This window comes from Ranitomeya variabilis, chromosome 1, assembly GCF_051348905.1.
Source record: "Ranitomeya variabilis isolate aRanVar5 chromosome 1, aRanVar5.hap1, whole genome shotgun sequence".
Classification (NCBI taxonomy): Eukaryota; Metazoa; Chordata; class Amphibia; order Anura; family Dendrobatidae; genus Ranitomeya; species Ranitomeya variabilis.
The window spans coordinates 304,775,542-304,803,269 of NC_135232.1; the positions used below are offsets into that span (position 1 = coordinate 304,775,542).

General features: G+C 42.9%; 2 protein-coding genes across 5 annotated transcripts in view; one reads left to right on the plus strand and one right to left on the minus strand.

Moving 5' to 3' along the window:
* Window positions 1-6,826, plus strand: part of PLBD2 (phospholipase B domain containing 2) — a 21,889-nt gene extending 15,063 nt beyond the window's left edge. The window contains exons 7-12 of the mRNA XM_077296349.1: window positions 1,020-1,180; window positions 1,385-1,480; window positions 2,178-2,249; window positions 3,728-3,880; window positions 3,984-4,146; window positions 5,531-6,826. Of these exons, the coding sequence (XP_077152464.1) occupies window positions 1,020-1,180; window positions 1,385-1,480; window positions 2,178-2,249; window positions 3,728-3,880; window positions 3,984-4,146; window positions 5,531-5,698 (813 nt within the window). The 3' untranslated portion in view covers window positions 5,699-6,826. The remainder of the gene's footprint in view (window positions 1-1,019; window positions 1,181-1,384; window positions 1,481-2,177; window positions 2,250-3,727; window positions 3,881-3,983; window positions 4,147-5,530) is intronic.
* SDS (serine dehydratase) overlaps window positions 6,768-27,728 on the minus strand; it is a 27,545-nt gene continuing 6,584 nt past the window's right edge. For 3 of the 4 annotated variants that reach the window (XM_077296377.1, XM_077296387.1, XM_077296362.1), the window contains exons 4-8: window positions 24,249-24,388; window positions 20,436-20,527; window positions 19,171-19,398; window positions 8,854-8,978; window positions 6,982-8,111 (exon numbers count right to left, since the gene is read on the minus strand). In XM_077296377.1, the coding sequence (XP_077152492.1) occupies window positions 7,921-8,111; window positions 8,854-8,978; window positions 19,171-19,398; window positions 20,436-20,527; window positions 24,249-24,388 (776 nt within the window). In that variant the 3' untranslated portion in view covers window positions 6,982-7,920. Of the gene's footprint in view, window positions 8,112-8,853; window positions 8,979-19,170; window positions 19,399-20,435; window positions 20,528-24,248; window positions 24,389-27,728 lie in introns of all 4 variants that reach the window. The other variant, XM_077296372.1, reaches the window with a different exon arrangement.

The following is a 27,728-nucleotide window of genomic DNA, read 5'->3' on the forward strand; positions in this document are numbered from 1 at the left end:
CTACCTGAGCCACTTGTGTGGGTTGTAGAGTCCATCTCATGCTACCACGAGTGTGAAAGCACAACCAACATTCAAAAGTGACCAAAACATCAGCCAGAAAGCATTGGTACTGAGATGTGGCTTGTGGTCCCCACCTGCAGAATCACTCCTTTATTTAGTGTCTTGATGATTGCCAATAATTTCCATCTGTTGTCTATTCCATTTTCACAACAGCATGTGAGATTGATTGTCAAACAGTGGTGCTTCCTAAGTGGACAGTTTGATTTCACAGAAGTTGGATTTACTTGGAGTTATATTCTGTTTGTGTTCCCTTTTTTGAGCAGTGTATTTAATTTTTTTTACACCCCTTAGGGGTAGAGTGATGTATAGGAAAAATCAAGCAGTGTCTAGAAAAAAAATCAGCTCATCATATGGTTGAGCTTCACAGGAGACCTCGGATGACAGCAATGAAGGAGGGGGGGGGATGGGCAGGCGGGCATCAGCAGGCCCCCGACTGCCGTGGTGACCCATCGGTCCTGTATGAATGCTTTGTGAGATGGGACGATGAGCGCTGAAGTCCGGAGTGCGCAACATTTAAATGTCACTGTTCAGAGAGTGACATGCTGTTTAAATGGTTAATTGCTGTGACAAGAGACTTTTTATATATATATATATATATATATATATATATATATATATATATATATATATATATATATATATATATATATATATATATATATATATATATATATATATATATATATATATGTATATGTAGTATAGCTGATATCTGCCACATTTGGAGAGAGAGCAGCTCCCGATTGCCCTTCACACATGCGGACCCCTTCCTGACATTGATATTTCATGATCTGATACAGGAAGAGGAACCATCACTCCCCTCCCGTTTCCATGTATATTGTTACTATGTATTAAAACCAAATTGTATTGATTTTATAACCAAATATATTTTCTAAGTGGTTTTTAATTTTTTTTCTAAATACTTTGGCAAAAATGAAATCTAATTAGACATTTTGCAGATCACCTTGGAAACAACCATTGGGAACAGCAATCCAGATCTCTGGAAATACATCCAACCACAGAATTCTGTCCTGGAGTGGCTGAGGAATATTGTAGCCAATAGACTGGCCACAGGAGGGAAAGAATGGGCCGATATATTCTCAAGGTTTAATAGTGGAACGTAAGTAGAGAAGATCTTCGTGTGATGGATTGTGTATCAGTAGTCAACATGGCTGAATAATCAGGCAGCTATGGAACAGGAGTGGTGTATGATGTGGGCCTGATTTTGACCAAACATTTTTACATTTAAGCAGAAGTCCTGCAGTTAATTTTTTTTTTTCTTACAAAAAAAAATTGAGTATCACTGTATAATCTTTTCTTTTAGGTACAATAATCAGTGGATGGTTGTGGATTACAAAAAATTCAATATTGGAAGCACAGAGGTACCCAGCGGACTTCTCACCATTTTAGAACAACTTCCGTAAGTAACATACTTTTTCTACCTTGATCTGGATGTATTGAAATGGACAAAACAAGCTCAATTTTATAAGAGGCGTCCATATCATTTTCCTTGTGGGGGATTTTGCATCTAAAGGAAATCTGTCAGTAAGTTTTTGCTACCTCATTTGACAGCAGCATGATGTAGGAAAAGACACTGAATTCAACGATGTATCACTTTGTGTCCAAACTGCTGCACTTAGTAATCTACCAGAGTTCTTAAATTAACATGAAGCAGAGCTGAGAAACCTAACCCCGCCCACACCAGTCTCTGTATTTACTTTGTCTATTGACAGTGAGCTGCTTATCACAGGAGGAGGCGGAGTCTGAGGAATGCCCATGTGCCAACTAGTCTAAGCAATGATAAGGTCATATTGCTAAAACCTTCACTGCATGTATACAGCACGCAGCCTGTTAAGTGACCTGTCCTTGAAACCTGTGTTTGAACCCCTACTTCATGCTGTCCTCAGATTACATAGCAAAAACTTGCTGACAGATTCTCTTTTAAAAAATAAATTTGGGGAATTGAAGAGTGACTGACTTGTCTTTTTTTTTCTCTAGCTGCAATATAATCCATGTTTATTGATGTGCAAAAAAAAATCTGTTTGGTTATTTATCATCCATATTTATCCTTTTTTTTTCTTTTTCTTTTTTTTTCTTTCTCCCCCCTAAACTTCTAGCGGTATGGTTATTTCGGCAGATAAATCCGATCTTCTTTACCAAACTGGATATTGGGCAAGCTACAATGTCCCGTAAGTTAATCAACACAATCTGCCACATTCGTGAACCTAGACCTCCGAACTATCTGAGACAGATCACTACCCAAGGAGCATAGTCTTGGAATTAAGAAGGCATATATGTAAAGGTTTAAAAAAATGTAAAGAATTTTATTACTAATAATTAAAACCCCAGCAGGCATTTCAGACTGTAGCAAAAATGTATATTGACAAAGTGGTGCATACATACATACATACATACATTCATTCATTCATTCATTCATTCATTCATTCATTCATTCATTCTGGAATGCTGTAGATAAGCCCCCGATGTAACCTGAAAGAGGTTAGATTATACTCACCCAGGGGCGGTCCCGCTGCGGTCTGGTTCGGGGCCTCCCATCTTCTTATGATAACGTCCTCTTCTTGTCTTTACGCTGCGGCTCCGGCGCAGGTGTACTTTATCTGTCCTGTTGAGGGCAGAGCAAAGTACTGCAGTGCGCAGGCGCCGGGAAAGGTCAGAGAGGCCCAGCACTTTGCTCTGCCCTTGACAAGGCAGAGTACGCCGGAGCCACAGTGTGAATACAACAAGAGGACGTCATCGTAAGAAGATGGGAGGCCCCGGACGGGACCGCCCGTGGGTGAATATAATCTAACCTCTTTCTCATCTTTCAGGATACATCGGGGGCTTATCTACAGCATTTCAGAATGCTGTAGATAAGCCCCTGATGCCGGTGGGCTTAGCTAAACTTCGATTTTGGGGGTGACAGGTTCCCTTTAAAGATGGAATGGAAGGAATCCAACAAAAAATGTGTAGATCAATGTGGTCAATAAAGTGCAAATGCTTATTATATCAGTACCATACTGCGTTCCTATTCATCGATTTAAGTGTGCAATTCAGTATTGGTATAGGAAATTGGTATTCTGAAAAGTAAATAAGGGTCACCAGTGGTCAGTATACTTATTCTCTGGGCGATATACAGTCGTGGAACTCTTAACTAAGTACACCTGTGCAGCATCTAACAGAGAATATGTATACGGACCACTAGTGACCCTTATTTAATTCAATTCCATCTTTTTTTTTTTTTTTTTTTTTTTTTTAAGGCAATTTAGAAAAATACCAAAAGCACTTGTACCTCCAATGTATTTTGAATTTATATATTCATAAATGCCTTTTTTGCTTAATATTTTTGTTTACTACTTTTTACTGTTTGATCTATACACCAGTCATATTGGTATAGAATTGGTCATCTGTCGTGCCCATATATACCTGTGCCTAGACTTTGTCAATATACATTTTTGCTACAGTTCCTGGCTTATTTTAATTGTATTTTTAATGAAATTCTTAAATACAATTTTTATTAAACCTTACACATATGCCTTCGTAATCCCACGACTATGTTCCTTGCGTAGTGTTCTGTCAATGTCATAAAAGTACCGCTAGAGGTCCTGTAGTGACCGAAAGTGGGTCTGCGGTGTCTGCTTATTTATTCATCTGTCCTTCCTTCTTATAGGTACTTTGAAGAGATTTTTAATGCTAGTGGGCAAGTGGACCTGTTGAAAAAATATGGAGACTGGTTTAGTTATTCAAAAACTCCTCGTGCTCAAATATTTCGCAGGAATCAGACACTTGTGCAGGACTTGAAATCTATGGTGAAGCTTATGAGGTGAGAAGGGTGACCATGACATGGTGTCTGATATTTTACAGAAGTCATACCGTATCCTGCTGTAGACCTTCTAAGAGGACATGATTTTCTCTTAATATTTTAGGTACAATGATTTTCTTCATGATGCTCTTTCACGTTGCGAAAGTTGTGATCCAAAGCAAAACGGAGAGAATGCAATCTCTGCTCGATCTGATCTTAACCCTGCCAATGGAACATACCCTTTTGGAGCTATGCGTCAGAGACAACATGGTGGTACTGATGTGAAGGTGGGTAATGTCTGAAAGGTATTGTGGAAAATGAGAAAAACCAGCACCAAACAACTTAATATACAGTACCTTTTCAATCTTACTCGGCGGACCAGCAGTGGACGGCTTGCAAAATCCTGGGTGCAACACCTGAAACTATCTGCACCGTACAAAGTCCAGGCCAAGGAGCAAAAAATCGGTGGTACTCTGTGATGAAGTCAAACAATCCTTTCTTTATTCAATGCAAGTAGTACATGGATGCAGGGGAGCAGGTGCAGTGGAGGACAATGGCCGTTTCGCGTCGATCAGACGCTTCAACGGTACCTGGACCCATTGAAGCATCTGATCAACGCAAATCGGCCGTTGTCCTCCATTGCACCTGCATCCATGTACTACTTGCATTAAATGAAGAAAGGATTGTTTTACTGCATCACGGAAGTGCCACCTATTTTTTTTTTTTCCTCCTTAGCTTGGACTTTGTCTTAAAGGTATGCTCACATGACTATTGAGGAGACAAATCTACACACATGACCAAAAACTGTTCCTAGAGTAGCATATTGCTATAAAGGAAGTTATTCTTTGTGTAATTGGCACATTAGTCCATAGCCCAGTATTTTATTTATATTGTACAACATAACAAGGGTACATCATAGAACAAAAATCATTTCTCATTAATACTGTTGCGGAAAAGTTAACCTGACCATTACATATCATATGTCTAAGATTTTAACCAAAACCATAAGACACCAGATATCACATACTTTGAGCGAATACTCCTGATCACCTGGGGCCTAATGTGAGTCAAAGGGGAATCAAGCCAAGGCTTCCATACCACCACCCCCCTTTTTTTTTTTTTTTCTTCAAATTTTTGGGGACCACCTTCTCATAGGAAGCTGCAGTACTTTCCATATTGACCCAGTGTAAGATTTGCCGGGGACTTTTTTCCATCCTTGTCATCACGATGGCTTTGTAGGCTAAAACTATGTTTTCCTGAGAAAACTGTGGGTATTTAGGCCAGGATTTCTAACAAACACACCTTTAGAGCAGAGTGGTACAGGGGGGTGTATGATCTCGATGAAGATAGTTATGGCCTCTTTCCAAAAGTCTGCAATAGGAGGGCAGTACCACATCAGGTGTATAAAATCTGCTGCCGCTTCCCACCCCACACTTATGGCAATCTGCAGTAGTGGATCTACCCATTTTATATAACCTGCTAGGTGTCAGGTGTCATTAATGGACTATATACGCATTTGGGCTAACTTATTATTTATGAATTGATGGTTTACCATTTTGTGGGGCAATTGAGGCCTTGCTCCAATCGTCCTCTGATAGGGAGGGTATTGCTGTCTTAAGCCAACAATGGCGATGAGGAGCATCTTCAGTGACTATTCTTTTTCCTTGACAGGTCACAAGTTATGAATTTGCCAAACATCACAAATTGGTGGTTGTTAATGGTCCTACATGGGACCAGGTCCCGGCTTTCCAATGGAGCACTTCTCCCTTCAGCAGCCTCATGCACATGGGCCATCCTGACCTCTGGAAATTTTCTCCCATTGTCATCAGTTGGGATTGAGGCATTTTCCTTCTTTGTTCTATTTTTCCTCAATCAATGCACTTTTGATCAGCATTTGTAACTTGTGCCCGGACATGCATTGCAGCTGGCATGGTACTAATTTTGGGAAGGGTACTGGATAAACCAGGGAATTGAATTATTAAAATGATAAAGGGATACATTTAGTGTGTGTTAAGGTTAAGTGTTTTATTTTGCATAACTATACATCAAAGTACAGATGATGGTCATTGCTTCTCCAGACCACGCTGTCCTATAAACAGGTGGTCCTTGAGCTAAATTTGTGCTATTAGCCTATTATACCAAAGGAAATCTATACTGATACATTTCAATGCTGACTACCTGATAATTATATAAAATGGGATTGGATTTTCTTTTACAACTTATGAACTATAGGCCTTTCCATTTGACCATCACATTTGAGCTCAGGTTCCTGCTTGATTTTACTTTCACCTGTATTGGTGGATTATTGAGGTGACTTGTTCTACAGATAGAAGGGGTCATGTAGGACCACCTGCATTGGCCTCCCTGCTGTGTGACTGTGACGTCCTTATGACTATTTGGTATTTCCAGAAGCTTTGATAGATTTCTCCTAGTAAACTGCAGAGACCACTATGTGTAGATGAGATGTATGACATATGCTGTGAATGATTTAAACGGTGTTACCACAATATGGAATGGCGTCTGCTGACCTGACTGAAGGCTTTAGTACAGGCTTCTTAGATTAGAAACTATCCGTGCGGTAGGTTTCAGATCCATTTTTCTTTTAACTTTGGCTGTAGGATCAATCGCATGGCCTTATGCAGTTATGTTTATACTGCCCTAAGGCTGTCAGCATTTTCAGGATATTAATTCATAATTTGTCTTTAGAATTAAACCTAATTTTATTTTTCTCCCCCTACAAGCAAGGAACCATGACCCATATGGGGGAATAACATGCTGTTGACCATCTACTGTTACTCAACCACCCCCTTTGACATATCTATGCAAATCTTGGTATCCAGCAGGCTGATGCTGCCAGTGGGCAGCTGTGTTCATGAGATTTGTGTGCTAGGCTTTTTTTTGTATAAATGAAGTAGTGTTTTGTTTTTTTTTCTTCAGTGCACTTATTAAAATTGTAACATTACTTTAGTCATTTGTCTGAATCTTCTTTTGCGCCATACCAAAGCGGTCTTACTAGCATTGTGATGTGGTTTACAACATTCACTTACCCATATGCTGTCACTTCTATGATTTTTTTTTTTCCCACTTGTTTGGCAATTTTAAAAAAATATCTACAGTAGATTGTCTTAATATATCAAGTAGTTTAATGCCACAGTAGTAAAACATAGAAAATTACATTAAAAAAAGACTTTAGATGAGGTAGTGGTTACATTGAGTTCTTCACTAATCCTTTGTTAGCCCTTTCATACCAGCTCCCTACAATCCACATTATACGCTAACAAAACTTGATGTGACTCTGATCTGACAAAGTAATCCATCTCTGGATGCCAGAGGATAAGGTCAGATGAGGAGTACTGGCTAGTGATGAGCGACCGTGCTCGGATAATGTTATCGGAGCATCTTGGGTGTGCTTGTATATCGTGTTCGAGTCCCTGCAGCTGCATGATTTGTGGCTGTTAGACAGCCTGAATATCTGTGGAGATTCCCTAGCAAACAGACAGCCTCAACACATGTAGGGATTGCCTGACCGCCACAAATCAAGCAGCCACAGGGACCTGAACAAAATATACGAGCACGCCCAAGATACTCGGATAACATCTTATCCAAGCACAGTCAGGTGTCATCAGAGCACGTTCGCTCATCACTAGTACTGACAAGTCTTGTGCATGCACCATATGATTATCTTATGTCACCGACATAAGTCTGAGGACAACCAGTGGAGGAATGTGAACTTATGTTGGATTCACACATCCTGATGCACAGACTGTCCTCGGAGTAGCCCGATCAGAATTTGACAGTTCTATTGTACGCATCTGAGGCTGACTTCAGGTTGGAGACCCTTAGCCATTCTGTGACAGACTTGTGAATTCGGCCTAAATTATACACAATTCTGAACTCCTATATTGAGCATACAGATGGTGAACCTGAATTGTTTGGAAACTACGTTTGTTCCTGTTTAATCTGCTTGGTAACATTAGAGCTGATGGAATTCCCAGGAAACTGGTACCATGACTTGGCCCGAATGTCTGGATGGTAAGTTCTTCCTATGCAGCAATGACTAACTAGATGCCCAACTGATCCTTGAGTCGGAAGAGCTGTGCGAGGGTGATGTTGTTCCCACCACATACGATGACTACCACAGATGACAGATCGTGGCTCAACTTTCTCTCCTTCTGCAGCTTCCCAATCACATCACTGTAAACCGCAGCAAGAGCTGCACCACACGCTGGCTCAACAAGCATCTTCTCATCATCTAGAGGGAGACAGAACAAGCAAGTTAGCAAAATACAGGTACACTCAAGCTCAAATTACTAGAGCACCACGCCACCCTTGACTAGTAGTTGCAATCCCACTACACAAGCGAGTAACAAACTGCTATAGTATAGTAATATAGGGCCCCTGAAGAGCAGCTTTAGCTTACTCTGGGTATAAATACTTAGCAGTTTATAATATTACTTGATCCTATTTTTAGTATAATACACAAAAGAAACCAGTCAGCAGGAATATACATGTCTAACTAAAGGTATGGGCAGACTGGCGCTGTCATACGGATTTAATACATAACTTGGTATAAGTCTTCAGCCTTGTTTCGGTTTCCTCAGCGCATCAGGGTCAATGACCAGGAGAGGTGTCATTCTGCACATGCACCACATCTGGTGCCATTTATATGAAGACCACCATCAGCTGAATGCGAGCGCGCCGCCCACAGCTAGGATGGCACCAGACCAAAATTTAAACGGCCAAGATCAATGCAACCGGGGCAGTGAAGGGGTTCATGGCTGAGCCGAAGACCCTACCTACAGTCCCACCACAAAGCGCTGAGGAAAGCGAATTTTACAATTTAACGAAAACCGGGGTGAATATTATTATACTAAAAGGTATGATGGTGCCTTTCTGCCCATACCTTTAGTTTAACATGGATGATCCTGATGACAGGTTTCCTTAGTTTTACACTTCCTAATACTATGTTTTACATGACATCCAGAATCGCTTACCAAGAAACCTTTCGATGGCAATCACAGCATCTTGGTCAGTGATGACCTCTGAGAATACAGGATGTTCCTGAGCCACTTTCAGTGTTTGTGCTCCCACAGTTCGTGCTCCCAATGTCTTTGCCACGCTGTGGGGAAAAATAAGTTTGTACATTTTCCTAACCTGTGCTGATCGCTAAGAGATATGTTTACTGTAAAGTGACAAGTTTACACTTCCATTAAGTCAAGACATGCAGATCTAAGCCTGCAGTCGTCTTTCATTTACTAAACTAGACGCCCCCCTTAGACTCACAGGCAGTAGTAACAATTAGTTCTCATACCCTTCAGTTTGCAGGGAGGGTTGAAAACAAAATTGGCATTAAAGCAAAAAGTAACTTGCCACACAACACCTATAAATACCCACTTCATATGGCCATGAAGCAACTAATAGTATCACACCAAAAACCAAACTTCACATGAGGCAAAAAGGTGAGAAAAAAACAACTTTATTCAATAACAATCATTAAAATCAGTCAACATCTGAATGGCCTCCTAAAGCACAAGAACACGTGGGACAACCAGCGGACACTCTATGTATACAAAAATAATGCAGACAATAATGCATAAATAGTTACCAATGACAACAGTGGTCATGTGTAAATGAACAATTGATACAAAAAATAGCACAACAGAGATATACAAAAGGTAATGGTATAGTTACCAGGGAAGAGCGCTGCTGATGCCCACCAACACCCTACTCCCCTCTTATCTCCTCTTCCCACAATCTCATACAAGCTTTCTCCCGCACTTTCTCCCCTACTCTGGAACTCTCTACCACAACATATCAGACTCTCGCCTACCGTGGAAACCTTCAAAAGGAACCTGAAGACTCGCCTCTGACAAGCCTACAACCTGCATTAACCACAGATCCACCAAACCACTGCATGACCAGCTCTGCCCTTGCCTATTTTATCCTCATCCATCCCTTGTAGATCGTGAGCCCTCGCAGGCAGGGTCCTCTCTCCTCCTGTACCAGTCATATCTGGTATTGTTCAAGATGACTGTACTTGATTATGTATACTCCTTTTCAAATGTAAAGCGCCATGGAATATATGGAGCTATAATAATATTCGCTCAACTCTAGCGATGATCCTTATGTCACAAATTTTACTCCAGTCCCTGATCTGGAGTGCAAGATTTGTGGAGCATCAAATGCAACTTTTCAGATGTTCCAGATTTGTTAAGAGAAGTGTGCATCCTAATGACTCAGAAGTTTGATTCCAGCACTCCCCTCATCAAGAACATCGCCAGTTCTGTTGAATCAGCCAATGTGTTTAAATCTGGCTACAGCTTATAACAGATAAATCGGAGGGGTTGCTGGGTGTTGCAAATCCAATCTGGTATTTGAGACAGTCTAAGGATATTGCATCAATATATTGTGATCTTACAACCCCTTTAAGAAACTACTCATTGATTATTCATAATTTTCTTGTGTGTACAGGGTGGGCCATTTATATGGATACACCTAAAGAAAATGGGAATGGTTAATTATTATTATTATGATAGGGAAATCAGGGACCACCTTACTTCACTCTCATAATTCATATACATGACTATTAGGAATATGTCTTTACATGTCTAGAGACTTCTACTAAGTCATACCTGCTGACAACGTTATTATTGATTTGACCTGCTGACTGCTAATTAATATTGTTGATTAGGTCTAATAAAGATGAGACTTAGACCTTTAGCTTGTGACATGGCTAAACTCGAGTTACCCCTTATGTAAGACTCACCTGACCAGCAAGATAACCTTATTAGGAATTAGAACTGATATCTTAAGAATGATTTCATATGTAATAAACAGCTGATTGGCGCTCGGACAATGTATACGCCTACTCAAATGTGTATATAAGTTCATGTCTAATAAACCAGGTTTTATGGCCTGATCAGATACCACATCTGTCTGTGTCCATCACTTTCCGGAAAGGTTCCTCCAATTCGGCAGCCGTCCAATATCCCTGACTGGTCTGACTTGCAGACCACCCCAACATATTTGGCGTCCCTGGGTGGGCGGCCACAACAGGAGACCGTCAATATCTGGAAGCCGGCATCACGTAGACCTGAGACCAGGACACACAGACAACATCACCGGTGAAGGTAAGAACCTTTAGCTTCTTACAAACTCTCTCTGTGTCTTCCTGTCTCAGTAATCTGCAAGCCGGCCTCCGAGGTATGTTCTAGTTGGTCTACCTTACAAGGCCGTCCTTACTGGCAAAGAACCGTAGAATATCCCTGACTGGTCTGACTTGCAGACCACCCCAACATATTTGGCGTCCCTGGGTGGGTATCCTAGTGATACTTAAAAGGCATATTGGATTGGTTGATTTTATGTGCTGCTATACCTGTTGTCTGTCTTGTTACTTGTTCAGTATATGACTGAAGATTGACTGACTGTGTGAATTTGCCCTTGAGGAGACGTCCTCTGGGGACAGGTGTGATAGAGGTACGGTGTAAAAACCGGGCTGAATCGGGTCAGGGTCTTTTGCAGTTCCCAACAGCGACTCCCAGTGGGCACTTTGGGTCAGAGGCCAGTATCACGTCCGTCTGTCTGTCTTATGTGTGCATAGATGCTGCCCACCACCTAGATGGTGCTAGTAGATCGAGAGATAGTTTTCATCACATTACTCTGCCTAGCGTTAGTTAGTTATGTTCTCTGGTTAGTATTCAGGGTTTCTGTGTACGTCAGGTTAAGTCAGAGACAGGTGCCCTAAGGTAGAAGGCCTGCGGTGGATTAGTGTGTGACGCTGCGGCGGTCACATCGGCCAAAACACTAATCATTAAAAACCCCCACAAACCTAGTGGCTGAGTTTTCGGCGTAGGTTACGAAAGGAGCGATGAAGGGGGAATTGCGTTTCTACACACCTTACCTGTGAGAAACGGGATAGGTTAGAAAGTGTAGATAGGGTGCTAGCACCATAGAGTAACGAAAAGGCCGTGAGGAGTGGGCACCTTAAGAGACTACACATGAGTAGAGTAGTTAGTTGTCAGTGTAACCAGAGAACGCAAAGTCTTCGGCTGATAACAGAGAGCAGAGGACAGGTGTAGGCAGATAACAGAGAAGCACTAGCACAGGCTGAAGTGATATCAGGCAGCAAGGAAGGGCAGGTCAGAGTACACAGATAAGGGAAAGATAGTAACAGCCGTTTAGCAGCTAAGTGAATAAATGTGTATGTCAGAGAGTGATTGATATATGAGACTCCTTGCTTGTTCTCGCATGATGTGTGTATCCATAAGGATTTACAAATAAGAATCCTGCGTGTATAAGGGAGTCCAAACTAGGTGTGGTCTTTTGGTCAATTGGTACCGAGACAAAACATAGGAACGCTAGTAGTTAAAACACATAGTCACATGTGTATGATGAGCTGAAACCAAATATTTGTTACCTGGCTAACTGATATTTGGGGAGGCTGTAAGTGAACAATTGTGCTGAATGATCTGCAGAGTGTGTTAGAGAATATAGGGTCAAGTTTTTCAGACCAAGTATATATGTGTTAGAAATAGAGCTCATTTCTGAACACATAGGTCCGTATTTAGGTTTTTGATGCTTTTTGTTGTATGGACAATAGTACCCAAGATTGTGGACATCCTTTGAGATACGTTAATTTATATTGTCCTGAAGGTTTTGCTTTTGCTTTTCTGGGACTTTTTGTATTTGTATGGTGTATAGGAATTAGGATTACTTGTAATCTTGTAAAGAACCGACCCCCAGCGCAAATTTTGTAAATGTCTTGCCCTGATTGCAAAGTAGGGATGATGCTGGCTATCTCGCCAGAAGGATGGAGAATTGTAAAAATAGTGGAACCCGGTTATAACCAGGAGTACACTGGGTTCGGACCTCTGTCACATAATTTCCCTGAATTGAAGTGTTTCCGTCTTAACGGTCACGGGGCAATTCTGTTTAGTCCAGGAACCTTGCTGAGTCAAATAGAAGACAATAATCTCTGGTACCCCAATGACGTACCATTCAGGTGTCCCCTGAATAGAGGGCACCCTGAGGATTATGTCCAGGTTGCTAGACACTTTGCTTATCTATGTGGATTTGATGTGGACGAGCTGGTTGTTCCTGTCATGCAGCCAGATCAATAGAGGGTAAAGTCATGTTCATTTAGAAGGAAAAAGCATGTTGATAAGAAGGAACAATTGCAATGATGATCGCAAGTGTGTTTTAGATAAGACCGCCTAGCAAGGTACGAAAACTTGGCATTCTGCCAACTGTCCAAAATTTGCACGTAGGTTCTATACCCCAAGTATATGCTACCCTATTACCAGATTTTTCTGTTTTTGCTTAGTTCATAAGTTGTTGAAGTTTCAAATTTTTGGCTCCCCGCCAGCTAAAAACTTTTTCTTAGTTGAATCCAGCTACTCTCCAGCACTGAGGTAGTGGATTCAAAAGGGGGGGAAGAGTACTAGTAAATTACTGTATTTTCGCTGTTTTCTGTTGATTTTGTAAGATTGTACAGCCCTTATGGCTCAAGAAGTAAATGCAGATTTCTCACATGTCTCTCGTGTACCTCTCAGTAATCCAGATGTTGAGCTTTTTGTAGATGGTGGAAGGAGCATTGGAAAGGATGGACGGCTCTACGCTGGGTATACGGTGGTCACACAGCATGAGGTAATAAAATCACAACCACTCCCTCCTCGCATGTCCACGAGAGAGGTGGAGCTGGTGGCACTCATTGAGGCGCTTAGAGGGGCAAAAGGGAAAAGATGCAATGTTTATGTAACGTCAGGATACCTTCTGAGAGTGACCCATGAGTTTGGCCCCACATGGAGGGCAAGAGGCTTTCTTACAGACACAATGACTCCTGTCAAACACTGGTACCTCATTAAGCAGGTGATGGACGCACTATTGCTCCTGAAAGAGGTTGCCATAGTTGAGTTAAGGACACACTGGAGGCTCTCTACCAACAAGGCACGAGGCACGAACAGGAAGAACAAAGCAGCCAAGGAAGCTGCAGGAATGCACAGGCGACACGAGACCTCTGCGGCCGCCCCACTTACTATGGTAAGCACGGAGTATAACCTGTTAACTGTAAGTATCTTGCAGGCTCTGACTTGGGCATTCACCGGGGAGGAGTCGAGGATCTGGTTGCAGAGTGATACCCGTCACCATGCAGGTTTGTGGAAGGTGGAACAGCAGGTGTGTCTGCCAAGGTCTTTGAACTCTGTGGTGGCCCAAGAGGCTCACAAACCGACGCACCGGTCCAAGGATATATGTGCCATGGTAGATGAGAGGGTCACTCACAACTTCATAATGCTCCCTTTTGGGTTCTGCTCAGGCATGTACCCCATTGCACAACACAGGTAGTATAGGCAATGCACCACATACACATGCCCAAGCCTCTCTTCTCGTCCCAATGACTGCGAACTGACTGCATACAACTACCCTCAGGTAGGAATGTATGTGCCCGTGTGTGTTGATCTCTTCCCAGGGTATCCAGAAGCCTTCCAGATGCCAAAAAGCTGCGGCAGCAGGGAGGTAATACAAAATGTTGTGCATCTAAGGCCGCATGGGAGAATGTCCCCTCTCAGACAACCTTGTAGCTGCGTCTAGAGCCACAAGGAGAGACTGTTGCTTATGCATGAATAAGTTTTGATTCTGTTCCAGGAGGTTGTGTAGTGATCCAAAGACACGCAAGGAAACCACTGGAGCTGGAATCTCACGGTTCTCCCACCACAGCTACACCATTGGAGGGAAGACCCTGCGTGGAATCATGCAAACCAGTGTATGGTCCGGGAGTGGAAGAGTGATGTCCCTGCTCCTGATAATATCGACAGTCTCATCCCAAGAAGGACGGATACCCATGCTAGTTAATGATGCCGCCGGGATACCAACAATTTGGTTTGATGCCGTGGGAAAATCTGTGACTTTTAGATTTGACTTTTGTAGGATAGTAGAATGTCAATGGAATCTTAAATTTGGGAAAAAGAGCAGTAATCCCAGTTATAAATTCTTAACAACAATTGAAGGGGCGGTGGTATATATCTGTGTAACCAGGCCAGGGAATGAGAACTGTGCTTCATGGTCTGATGTAGCTTGGAATACTGGAGACACCTGGGGATATGAGCCAGAGGAGGCTAAGACTCGCCTTAGTGCATCAGGACAGCCCCTCCTTCACAGGGTGAAAATTGTAGCAACAGGGGGCAGATGGGACTGTAAAACAGAGGAGTATGCATGGGGAGCATCCTGCAACCCTATCCTTATGATAATGAATGAACCCTCTCGGGTAGATGAAGGTCTTTATGTGTTAGGACTATTTTCCCCGGGAAAAAGGGCTCAGTTGGGGAAGTTCTGGCTAAAAGCTTACCCACCAGAAGAGAGTGGGAATACAGAAAAGGAGCCCCAAGAAACAACGGCAGGAGGAAAGCCAAGATTCAACGTATTTAAGGGGGTGAGCTACGAAGAGAAAGTTGCCATAGAAACAGGCTATACTGAAAGAAATGAGTGGCTCATGTGGATGAGATTTACAGCAGGACAGCATAACAAGTCTAACTGTATTGCATGTGCTACTGCCAGGCCTCATCTAGGGACAATCCCTGTCAGGTCTTCAGAACCAGACCAAACAGACTTGCAATGCATTATAGCCTTGTATGATGCTACCTATGACCCCTCTGATAATACTTTGTGCCATGCTCTATCAGCTTTGTATCCACCTGTAAAGCTCGATCAGGTACCCCCTAGAGTCTTTGCGTATCCAGGGAACTACACCTGTTTCCAGAGACAAGGGACGGGAGTAGGTAAACCCGTATCAGTGGGAAACCTCACGTCAGAGTTCTGTGACACGGCCATCCCTGTAGACCAAGACACGGGGGGCTTTAAGGCTAAATGGTTCCAAGGACAGGCCACAGCAAGGAGTGATATATGGTGGATATGTGGAGATATGCTACTTAGAGCCAGGTTGCCAGCAGACTGGGTTGGCAGCTGTGCCCTAACGCAGATACTCATGCCATTTCAGATAATCTCATCAGAAGAGATACAAAGGGGTAAACTGAGTGTTGATGTTCTGCGTAGAAATAAGAGATCAGTACCTGCTGGATCCTTTGACCCAAGGATTTACATAGATAGCATAGGAGTTCCTAGAGGTGTACCAGATGAATACAAGGCTAGGAACCAGATTGCAGCAGGGTTTGAATCAGTTTTCTTTTGGTGGGTCACACTTAACAAAAATGTGGACTGGATAAATTATATATATTATAATCAGCAAAGGTTTATAAATTATACAAGAGATGCTATAAAAGGGATAGCAGACCAATTAGGGCCTACTTCATTGATGACGTGGCAGAATAGAATGGCTTTAGACATGTTGCTAGCAGAAAAGGGAGGTGTCTGTAAAATGTTTGGCACTTATTGTTGTACTTTCATTCCTAACAACACAGACCCAGATGGAAGCATCACTAAAGCTCTGGAGGGTCTTACATCACTGTCTGAGGAGCTGGCAGAGAACTCGGGTATCGACAATCCCTTCACAGACTGGCTCGAGTCATGGTTCGGAAAATGGAGCCACCTGGTGTCCAGCCTCCTCATCTCCCTCTCCGTCGTCACGGGAATCCTTGTGATCACCGGATGCTGCTGCATACCCTGCATCAGAGGGCTCCTCCAGAGACTGATCGATGCGTCCCTTAACAAGACCATGTACATGCAGATGAAACCCCGCAATGATGAATATGAACAAGTGATATGATTGAGATGGGATATGATCTCCCCATCCTATGGGGGATTCGGCAGAAGAATTGACAAGAAAGTCCGACATTGGCACTAGGCCAGTGACAGCACCTATGGGTTAGGGGTAGAATCATATCTAATCTCAAAAGGGGGGACTGATAGGGAAATCAGGGACCACCTTACTTCACTCTCATAATTCATATACATGACTATTAGGAATATGTCTTTACATGTCTAGAGACTTCTACTAAGTCATACCTGCTGACAACGTTATTATTGATTTGACCTGCTGACTGCTAATTAATATTGTTGATTAGGTCTAATAAAGATGAGACTTAGACCTTTAGCTTGTGACATGGCTAAACTCGAGTTACCCCTTATGTAAGACTCACCTGACCAGCAAGATAACCTTATTAGGAATTAGAACTGATATCTTAAGAATGATTTCATATGTAATAAACAGCTGATTGGCGCTCGGACAATGTATACGCCTACTCAAATGTGTATATAAGTTCATGTCTAATAAACCAGGTTTTATGGCCTGATCAGATACCACATCTGTCTGTGTCCATCACTTTCCGGAAAGGTTCCTCCAATTCGGCAGCCGTCCAATATCCCTGACTGGTCTGACTTGCAGACCACCCCAACAATTATTATAGCACCATTTACTCCATGGCGCTTTACATGTAAGGAGGGGTATGCATAATAAAAAAATAAGTACAATAATTCATGTAGGAATGCTCGGACCTGACACCCATAACGTGGTGGTGTACTATCTTGGGTGTCGGATCCGAGCATTCCTACATGAACAGTTTCTTGGAAAGTGGATTGGTCATCGTGGGCCGGTTGAATGGCCACCAAGGTCTCCCGATCTGACCTCCTTAGACTTTTATCTTTGTGGTCATCTGAAGGCAATAGTCTATGCTGTGAAGATATGAGGTCTGCAGCATCTGAAACAACGGATACTGGAAGCCTGTGCTAGCATTTCTTCTGCGGTGTTGCTATCAGTGTGTCAAGAGTGGGAGAAGAGGGTTGCATTGACAATCCAACACAATGGGCAGCACTTTGAACACATTTTATAAGTGGTCAAACTTGTAAAATAACTCATGAAAGAACAAAAGGTACGTTAAAACCAAGCACACCATTGTTTTTCTTGTGAAATTCTCAATAAGTTTGATGCGTCACGTGACCCTCTTCCCATTGGAAAAAATAAAGTTGGATACAAAATGGCCGACTTCAAAATGGCTGCCATGGTCACCCATCTTGAAAATTTTTCCCCCTCCCATATATTAATTTGCCACAAACAGGAAGTTGATATCACCAACCATTAACATTTTATTTAGGTGTATCCAAATAAATGGCCCACCCTGTAGTATTGACTATTTTTCATACAATTCTTAAAGGGAGTACACACTTCACTGATTTTCTGCAAAGACAAAGTTTTTTTGTCTGACTTTTTGCTGATTTTTTTTTTTTTTTTTTTAAAGACTTAGCACTATAACTTGAGAGGGGACTGGAGTACATGTTCAACAAATTAATGATGAATCAAGCTTAAAAAAAAAAATAAAAAAATGAAACCCTAAACTCTGATAGTGGCAAATTTAAAAAAAACAAAACAAACAAAATGGACTTCAAAAGAGGCACAAATTGAAAGATTTAATATGACGCAAAAAAGAAAAATATATCGCAAGTGCTATAATGAATCTGGGCCTTTCAGTGTTTTAAATGCGGTATCTATGTCTTTATCAAGTTAGAAAAATGTTTTTGTTCACTTTGTTCACTTGATAAAGATGCCAGTACGGAGTTGAAACACGTTGTGAATTTAAAAAAAAAAAAAAAAAAAGTCTATTTTCTGAAGAATTGATGTACTCCAGCAGCACAACCCAGCCACGTGTTCATCCAACTGGATCAAATATTTCCTGGAGGATTCATTCACCAGCCACGAGACTGCTTTCATTCATACCAACATAGGAGTTGTGCCTGTCACAACTCCACCATGCGAGCATAACCAGGACTCTCCTACTCACCCTCCATAGGGTATTGACCTATTGTGCGCCCTGTTTGCCACTTTTACATTTATTAATCTGTTATGCATTTGGTCTTCTTGGCAAGTGTGGCATGGAATTGGGGAGAGAAAGAAATTGTATTGAGTGTGCAATCTAAAAAGCAGCCATGTTTTTCTAGTACTGTCCGGTAACCCTACTAAGGGCTCCTACTCACTTGCGAGCAACTCGGATGAGTCTCATATGTTTAAAACCCGGCTCTGCACCCGGCACTCAGATCGGAGCGTGCGGCCACATTGGAATACATGCAGCCGCACGCTCCGCTCCTGAGTGCAGGGTGCCGTGCCGGGGTATTGCTGTGCAAGACTCATCCGAGTGTCGAGCAAGTGAGTAGGAGCCCTAAGATCAAGCAAGTTGGCATGTTCTATACTTGACCCATGGAGACCAGGTTGCTTTAAAGAGTGCGGGTCTCAGATTCTCACCTAGCAAGTTCATCTAACTAGAGAAAAAAATAATTCTGATTTAGTTTTGGCAGGATTTGGGATGTCTCAGGAAGCGGGCAGAAGACTTCTGGCAGCTGCACACAATCTCGCTCTTTAGACATTTATTTACCTGGTAATTTCAGGAAGAGTCACCAGCTTTCCTTCCTCTAATGCAGCATTAAGACTGTGAGCGCCTCGCGTTTCCATTGCAATGATGGGAACATCACTCCATCCCACTTCCCGTAGGCCTTGGACTACTCCACAGAGCATACCACCACCACCTACTGAGAGGACAATTGCTCCTGGTTTTGAAGGAAGACTTTCCTTCATTTCTTTTGCCAGTGATGTGTGGCCTTCCCTATTGAAAAAAAAAAAAAGTTGTGCAAACAATCAATATGGCTTAAAGAAGCCATCCCATTAAGTTTTTTGTGTACTTAGTGTAATGGGTTAGGGTACCTTCACACTGGTCGATTCTGCTACGATTACGACGCATTTGCGTCATATTCGACATCGCAGTACGAGCTCGTAGCCAGCGGTCACACTCTACGATGTTAACGCTTTTTCTGACGTAGTTGCGATGTGAACGTCACGCGTCGCAATCGTACGCTACCCTTCACACCGCCATAGTCCTACGACTCCGAGCGTGACGTATTACCAGCATGGGCGTGCTAAAACGTCACGCCCAATCAGGAGACAGGTATGCGGAAGCCCAACCCACGTAGTCGCATTACGAGCTCGTATGACCGCCGTCACATACTACGATTTCGACCGCCACAGCGGGACATTTACGACGAAAGAAAGTTCTGCTCTTTCTTTCACATCGTACGATGCTGGGCTGCGTCGCAAATCGTAACGCCATGTCACACTTTGCAACCTCGGAACGAGGACGGATAAACGTCACAAATCGAACGCTCGTTCAGACTTTGATTGCACAGTGTGAAGGGGCCCTTAGTGTTGAAATACTTATCTGCTAACGTCTTCTCTGGGATCCAACGCAGTTCTGCTCCACTTCTCATTGATGTCACACACTTCCTATTCTCAGGCTCTATGCGTGAGCTGGAAGTCTCTTTTACAGAGTAAGCTTATGGCGCCTCGTTCTGATGCTCCATAGGATCACATTATAAAAGGCACTTTTGGGTCACGAAGAGCGCAGTGTGATCCAGACAGTATCAGAGCGGTGACATCACGGAGAAGAACGGTGCTGGACACCGGAGAGAGCAGTGGCAGGTTAGTATATTAATACACACCCTTCACGGGAAGGCTTCTTTAACCCAGCCACTTATAACAATAGTGCCATTTCCTGTAAGTCAGTCTGACACACCATGAAGATGTAGACAATGCTTTGTGAAAATTATGACGATATATTAATAAATTGAAATTTGTAAACTATCATACCATATTAAAGGATCGTCAAATGGAGGGATGTACACCCAACCAGGGTTATTCTTCACCAACTCTTTAGCATGCTCAATAGTATCATCAAGCATCTGTAAGGAAGAACAGGCATTGTTAAAAAAAAAAATATATATATATATATATATATATGTATAGGTATCCTTTATTGTCTTTGTACTTGCTATCATTTTAACAAACTTCTCTTGTCATTGTAAAATATCACGTTTTGATTGTTGGGGCAGATACTAAGACCCCCACTGATCACTAAAACTAATGGGTGTAAACACTCAGCTAAGCACTGCCCCTCTGTCTGTTTGGCCTCTTTCACACTTCCGTATTTCAGCTCCCGTCGAGATACGTCGATTTTTGAGAATGCAGGACCCTGCATTTTCTCATAGACTTGTATTAGCGACGGATTGTGACGGATGGCCATCCGTTTCATCCATCGTGCACTGGATCCTGCGTAAAAAAAAAAATGGTCCGTCGGGCAGAGAAAACGTTCAGGCTAATTTCACACTTCAGTTTTTTTTAATCCGTCACAATGCGTCGGCGCGACGTATCAACGGATGCGTCAAAATACATCCAGTGCACGATGTGCATCCAGTATTTCGACGGATCCGCTAGACGGTTCCGTCGAAAAACTGGATCCGTTGCATCTGTTTTGTCCGTTTTTACCATCCGTGTCATCCGTTTTTTTGATGGATCCGTTTTCCATGCCTAAAAATGGGAGTCTCCCAAATGTGATTGGCTACTGGAAAATAGGGAAACCAATATATTGACTGGCTGGCAGGAGTCTTGCTGGCACATTTGGGGGTGATGCCCCAGGCCAGGTTTATATAGATTTGGGGACTGTCTGGCCAATTGGCTACAAATTCCTGATTCTGAGCATGCTCAGTGTAAAAAAAAAAACAAACAAAAAACAAAAAAAAAAAATGGATTCCAGCGCTGGATTCCATCATACGATGTGTCACAACGGATCCTGCGTCCATAGGCTTCCATTCTAGTTAACGACGTATGCCGCAGGATCCGTTGCGACACGTTTTCCCGATGCAGGCAAAACATGTTACATTGAACGTTTTTTTCCAGACGACGGTCCGCCAAAACACGATGGATCCGTCGGAGGCGACGTGTGGCCATCCGTCGCTAATACAAGTCTATGGGAATAAAAAAAAACGGATCCTGCGGGCACATTTGCAGGATCCATTTTTTTTTTTTTCCCTCACAAAACTATGCATTGCAACGGATCTGAAAAGACAGAAGTGTGAAAGAGGCCTCAGAGGAACGTTTTTACTGTACGTCAGAAAATTGGTCAGTGACGCATCCTGCGCTGCCCATCACTGGCTACAATGGAAGCCTATGGGCGCAGGATGCGTCGCTGACTGTGAAAAGCAGGAATCCAGCGACAGGTCCCGTCTTTTCAAACTGAGCATGCGTGGAAGAATTTCCCGTCAGGGAAATTGTCGCTCGCTTTCTCTTTTTACTATTGATGCTGCCTATGCAGCATCAATAGTAACAAGATATAATGTTAAAAAAATAAATAAATAAATAAATCACAATATTCTCACCTACCGGTGTCCCGCGCAGCGTTACCGATGCTCCTGGCAGCTAGCGTTCCTAGTAATACATTGCGAAATCTCGCAATGTATTACTAGGAACGCTAGCTGCCAGGAGCATCAGTAACGCTGCGCGGGACGCCGGTAGGTGAGAATATTGCGATTTTTTAAAATTATTTTTAACCTGGTTTGTGTTGTGTATGCGTTTTCGCCACGGAAAACCGTTGCGAAGACGCATACACAACAGGTGCACATAGCCTCGACGGGTCCGTCATAAAGACGGGCCCAGTTCACCCGTCACATACGTTTTGACACGCGTCCGTTGCTACATCTGGGCGACGCAGCAGGACGGGAGAGTCCTGACGGAAGTGTGAAAGAAGCCTTTCTGGCTCTCATCGGAGAGTGGATCTTGGAGTACAGAGTCATACAAAGGCTAATGTTGGTGTAATAAAAAGGAATTATTAAACATGAACATTCCATAATGCTAGATATTGCATTTTGAAGTAGTGGAAAATGTAGGTATTCTGTGCTGTTGGTTTCGTACACACAATAAGAGTCCAATATATGGTATAACAGTGAGGCTTTATTCTTGACACGTTTTGAAGTTGACAAACTTCAGAAGAACCACAAAAGTTGTGGTTCTCCTGAAGTAGTTTGGACTCTTGGCTCATACTCACTTTCGTGAAATACGGCCGAGTCTCGCATGGTAACATCCGGCTCTTCTGCCGGCACTTGGGAGCGGAGCATGCAGCTCCATGTTGCTGTGTGGCCGCACGCTCCGCTCTGGAGTGCCGGCGGCAGAGCCGGGTTTTAACCTGTGAGACTCGGCCATATTTCACGCAAGTGAGTGTGAGCCCTAATTGTGTATAAAAAAAACACACAAAACAACGCAACGCAGAATACTAAGGGTATGTGTCCACGTTCAGGATTGCATCAGGATTTGGTCAAGATTTTACGCAGAAAAAATCTGCACCAAATTTGCACCTGAGGTCACTGGCAGGTCACCTGCGTTGTTTGAGCATTGTAAGGACATGCTGCGTTCTGAAAAGACGTGCCGCATGTCCGTTTCCGCGGGTCTGCTGCATGCGTCTTTGAATGCATAGTGGAGACGGGATTTCATGAAATCCCCTCCACTATGCTGTAACATCTGGACGCTGCGTGTTTGACGCTGCGGCTCTACGCAGCGTTTCCTGAACGTGGAAACATACCCTTACATTTTCCACCATTTCAATACCATGTTGGATCTACCAACCTGTGGAGCTGCAGCACCTAGAATATCTCTTTTCTAAAGCCTTATTGGTGTTGTTGCACAACCTACAAGGTGAGCAGGTACTACTTTTCCTTATACATTGGTATACTGGATAAAACCCTATTGCACTTATCATCCATGTGAAACCAAATGTACGGGCAGATTGGCGCTGTCTCATGATTTAATACCTACCATTGGTGTAAAAGTCTGCAGCCCGGTTTTTGTTAAATCATCTTGATAAATTTCGGTTTCCTTTATGTTTCATGGTGGGACTTGTGTGTAGGGTCTTCAGCTCAGAGGGCTCAGCCAAAGCGCCTCAACTGGATTCATAATCATTCATTCATTTAAGTTTTGGGCTGGGTCTGGGTCAGTCTTAGCTGTGCATGTCGCTCTCGCTGATGGTGGTATTCATGAAAATGGTGCCGGCATATGCACAGATTGCCCACAGCCAGTCTTCAGGAAAATGGCATCGGAGGTGGGGCACGCACAGAATGAGATCTCTGTTCACCTAAAGCTAAGAGTACCAGCACAAAATGTAAATGAATGCCTGCAGCGGCTGCATAGGTGCCGTGGCTGAGCCCTCTGAGCCGAAGACCCTAACCACAGTTCCACCCACAAGTCCCACCCTGATGCACAGAGGGAACTGAAATCTATCATTATGATTTAATGAAAATTGGGCTGCAGATTTTAACACTAAAGATATCTATTAAATCAGGATGTCAGCCATTTTTTACGTTTCACATGGATGATCCTGATGACCGGTTCTCTTTAATTTGTCCCCACTGTCTATTCAGAAATATTGCATTCTGTATTCTGATTTTTTTTTACTTTGTATGTTGAATTACAGTCTTGATCATTATGAATTTGCAATATCTTGTCTCTGGTTGGTGTGATCTGGCTCAGAAGAGATATATATATATTCCAAACAGAATAGTTTGATGGTCAGTTGCCCCAGAACATTTATTAAACAATGAAAAAGTATAATGTTCCAGGTGAGAAGATTGAACTTGCCTCTCCCACTACACAGACTGTAGCACCTTCGTCTTTGACTCTCTGGATGGTGAAGCTTGGAGTGGTAACTGGGACCAGAATAGTGGCAGGGATGGACAGCATGCGGGCACTATAGGCGGCTGCCAGGCCAGCATTACCTCCTACATATATATATAAAAAATAAAAATCATTAGATATCACGCGAGACCACATGACTATCCATGAGCCCTGTGTTTGAGTAATTTTTATATCGTGTCAAGAACTTCCAATTTGATATACAGTGGGGCAAAAAAGTATTTAGTCAGTCAGCAATAGTGCAAGTTCCACCACTTAAAAAGATGAGAGGCGTCTGTAATTTACATCATAGGTAGACCTCAACTATGGGAAACAAACTGAGAAAAAAAAATCCAGAAAATCACATTGTCTGATTTTTTATCATTTTATTTTCATATTATGGTGGAAAATAAGTATTTGGTCAGAAACAAACAATCAAGATTTCTGGCTCTCACAGACCTGTAACTTCTTCTTTAAGAGTCTCCTCTTTCCTCCACTCATTACCTGTAGTAATGGCACCTGTTTAAACTTGTTATCAGTATAAAAAGACACCTGTGCACACCCTCAAACAGTCTGACTCCAAACTCCACTATGGTGAAGACCAAAGAGCTGTCAAAGGACACCAGAAACAAAATTGTAGCCCTGCACCAGGCTGGGAAGACTGAATCTGCAATAGCCAACCAGCTTGGAGTGAAGAAATCAACAGTGGGAGCAATAATTAGAAAATGGAAGACATTCAAGACCACTGATAATCTCCCTCGATCTGGGGCTCCACGCAAAATCCCACCCCGTGGGGTCAGAATGATCACAAGAACGGTGAGCAAAAATCCCAGAACCACGCGGGGGGACCTAGTGAATGAACTGCAGAGAGCTGGAACCAATGTAACAAGGCCTACCATAAGTAACACACTACGCCACCATGGACTCAGATCCTGCAGTGCCAGACGTGTCCCACTGCTTAAGCCAGTACATGTCCGGGCCCGTCTGAAGTTTGCCAGAGAGCATTTGGATGATCCAGAGGAGTTTTGGGAGAATGTCCTATGGTCTGATGAAACCAAACTGGAACTGTTTGGTAGAAACACAACTTGTCGTGTTTGGAGGAAAAAGAATACTGAGTTGCATCCATCAAACACCATACCTACTGTAAAGCATGGTGGTGGAAACATCATGCTTTGGGGCTGTTTCTCTGCAAAGGGGCCAGGACGACTGATCCGGGTACATGAAAGAATGAATGGGGCCATGTATCGTGAGATTTTGAGTGCAAACCTCCTTCCATCAGCAAGGGCATTGAAGATGAAACGTGGCTGGGTCTTTCAACATGACAATGATCCAAAGCACACCGCCAGGGCAACGAAGGAGTGGCTTCGTAAGAAGCATTTCAAGGTCCTGGAGTGGCCTAGCCAGTCTCCAGATCTCAACCCTATAGAAAACCTTTGGAGGGAGTTGAAAGTCCGTGTTGCCAAGCGAAAAGCCAAAAACATCACTGCTCTAGAGGAGATCTGCATGGAGGAATGGGCCAACATACCAACAACAGTGTGTGGCAACCTTGTGAAGACTTACAGAAAACGTTTGACCTCTGTCATTGCCAACGAAGGATATATTACAAAGTATTGAGATGAAATTTTGTTTCTGACCAAACACTTATTTTCCACCATAATATGCAAATAAAATGATAAAAAAACAGATAATGTGATTTTCTGGATTTTTTTTTCTCAGTTTGTCTCCCATAGTTGAGGTCTACCTATGATGTAAATGACAGACGCCTCTCATCTTTTTAAGTGGTGGAACTTGCACTATTGCTGACTGACTAAATACTTTTTTGCCCCACTGTACATGGTGTAGCAAACAGATTCTATTCATGATTTCCAAATTATAGAGGGTATCTTTGTGCAATATATTTTCTTTCCCATTTAATATGTTTTTCAAAATTAATAGACTGAAGTACTGATTTTCTAGAGAAGAACTTGGCAAACAGTGCACCACATCTGGCCCTCTGGCTGTTCCAGTGCAGCCCATGGACAGACACAGCCGAAGGGCTAACACAGTGGCCCATGGGCAGCATCATGCCCTTTCTGACCGCTATCCGCATCCACAGGCTGCAGATAGCAACGAATACATTGGCTCATTCCACCAATAAGCGTGTGTGACAGACAGATGACTCGATGATGTCACTTCATCTCGTCAGCTGTGCATTGGTAACAGGAGGAGTCTAGGTGTGTTTTTTTTCTCTTTTATATTTGTATGGCATGTATATAGGGGGCTGTGTCTGGGCTTATGTGGTGTAATAGGGGAGGGGGGAATGTCGGCATACTTAATTCTCCTTAATATTAAGTGATACTGTTTCACACATTAATATAAAATGATTGCAAGTGGAGTGATATGCAAGGGTTGCTGTGTCCCTAGGATGCGCAGGGAGCATATTAAACCCGCTGGAGTACATTGTAGTCACAGCCGCAGCTGGAGTTGCAATGCAAAATAAAAGAGAGTGGATTTGGTCAAGCTGTTTGACCAAGTCAGATGGAAGAAAATCTAACATGGGCTTTTAGTTTTGGAGAGATCTGTAGGATGGTAGTGAGGCGGGTCTCTCCTTCCACTCTGGGTTTTGCGAGTGGCCCATGTCCACGATTCACATTTGAGTTGAGGTTTGGGTCGGTCAGTGTTTTGTTTTAAGGGCTTGTTTCCATTTGCGAGAAACACGTCCGTATCTCGCATGTGGAAACCAAGCTCTGGCGCCGGCACTCCAGAGCGGAGCATGCGGCTCCATGTGTTGCTATGCGGCCGCATGCTCCGCTCCCAAGTGCCGGCACCAGAGTTTGGTTTCCACATGCGAGACACGGACGTGTTTCTCGCAAATGGAAACAAGCCCTAAAGCTTCAAAGCAGGAGGCTCTATGCAAGTCAGGTCTGTGTGAGACTGAACTCAGACCAGAGAAGGCAATGCTGCTGATGCACCCTTCAGGGATACAGTGGTACGGTCCCCCACGACTATAGGCGGATGCAGACATTCTGGCTGAGAACCGGAGGATAAAGGTTCTGGATTTATTTTGGGAGTTTGAAAATAAAGGCTTATGTTGGACTAACCTGGGTCACTGCCTCTTTACTGCACTGTGTGAACACCGCTCATTACATGTTATTACTTTTGAGCAGAATTAATTTCAGCTTATTGCTTCGGCCCTCCACCACAGTCTCTCATGCGGCCCCTTAAGAAAATTAATTGCCCACCCCTGATCTACAGGCACTTTATATGGTAGAATTGATGGAAGTCTAAGAGCTGAAACCCCACTAATTGTTAGAATGAAGGATAATCACTATACAGTTTGTTGGCAGCACTTGAGTTAAACTCTATGATTTGGACAAGCATGCTATGTATATTTTGAAACAAAAGAAAAAAAGAAAAAAAAATCTTGTTACTTTGGCGTGCTCGGAAAAAAAATAAAAAATGTTCAAG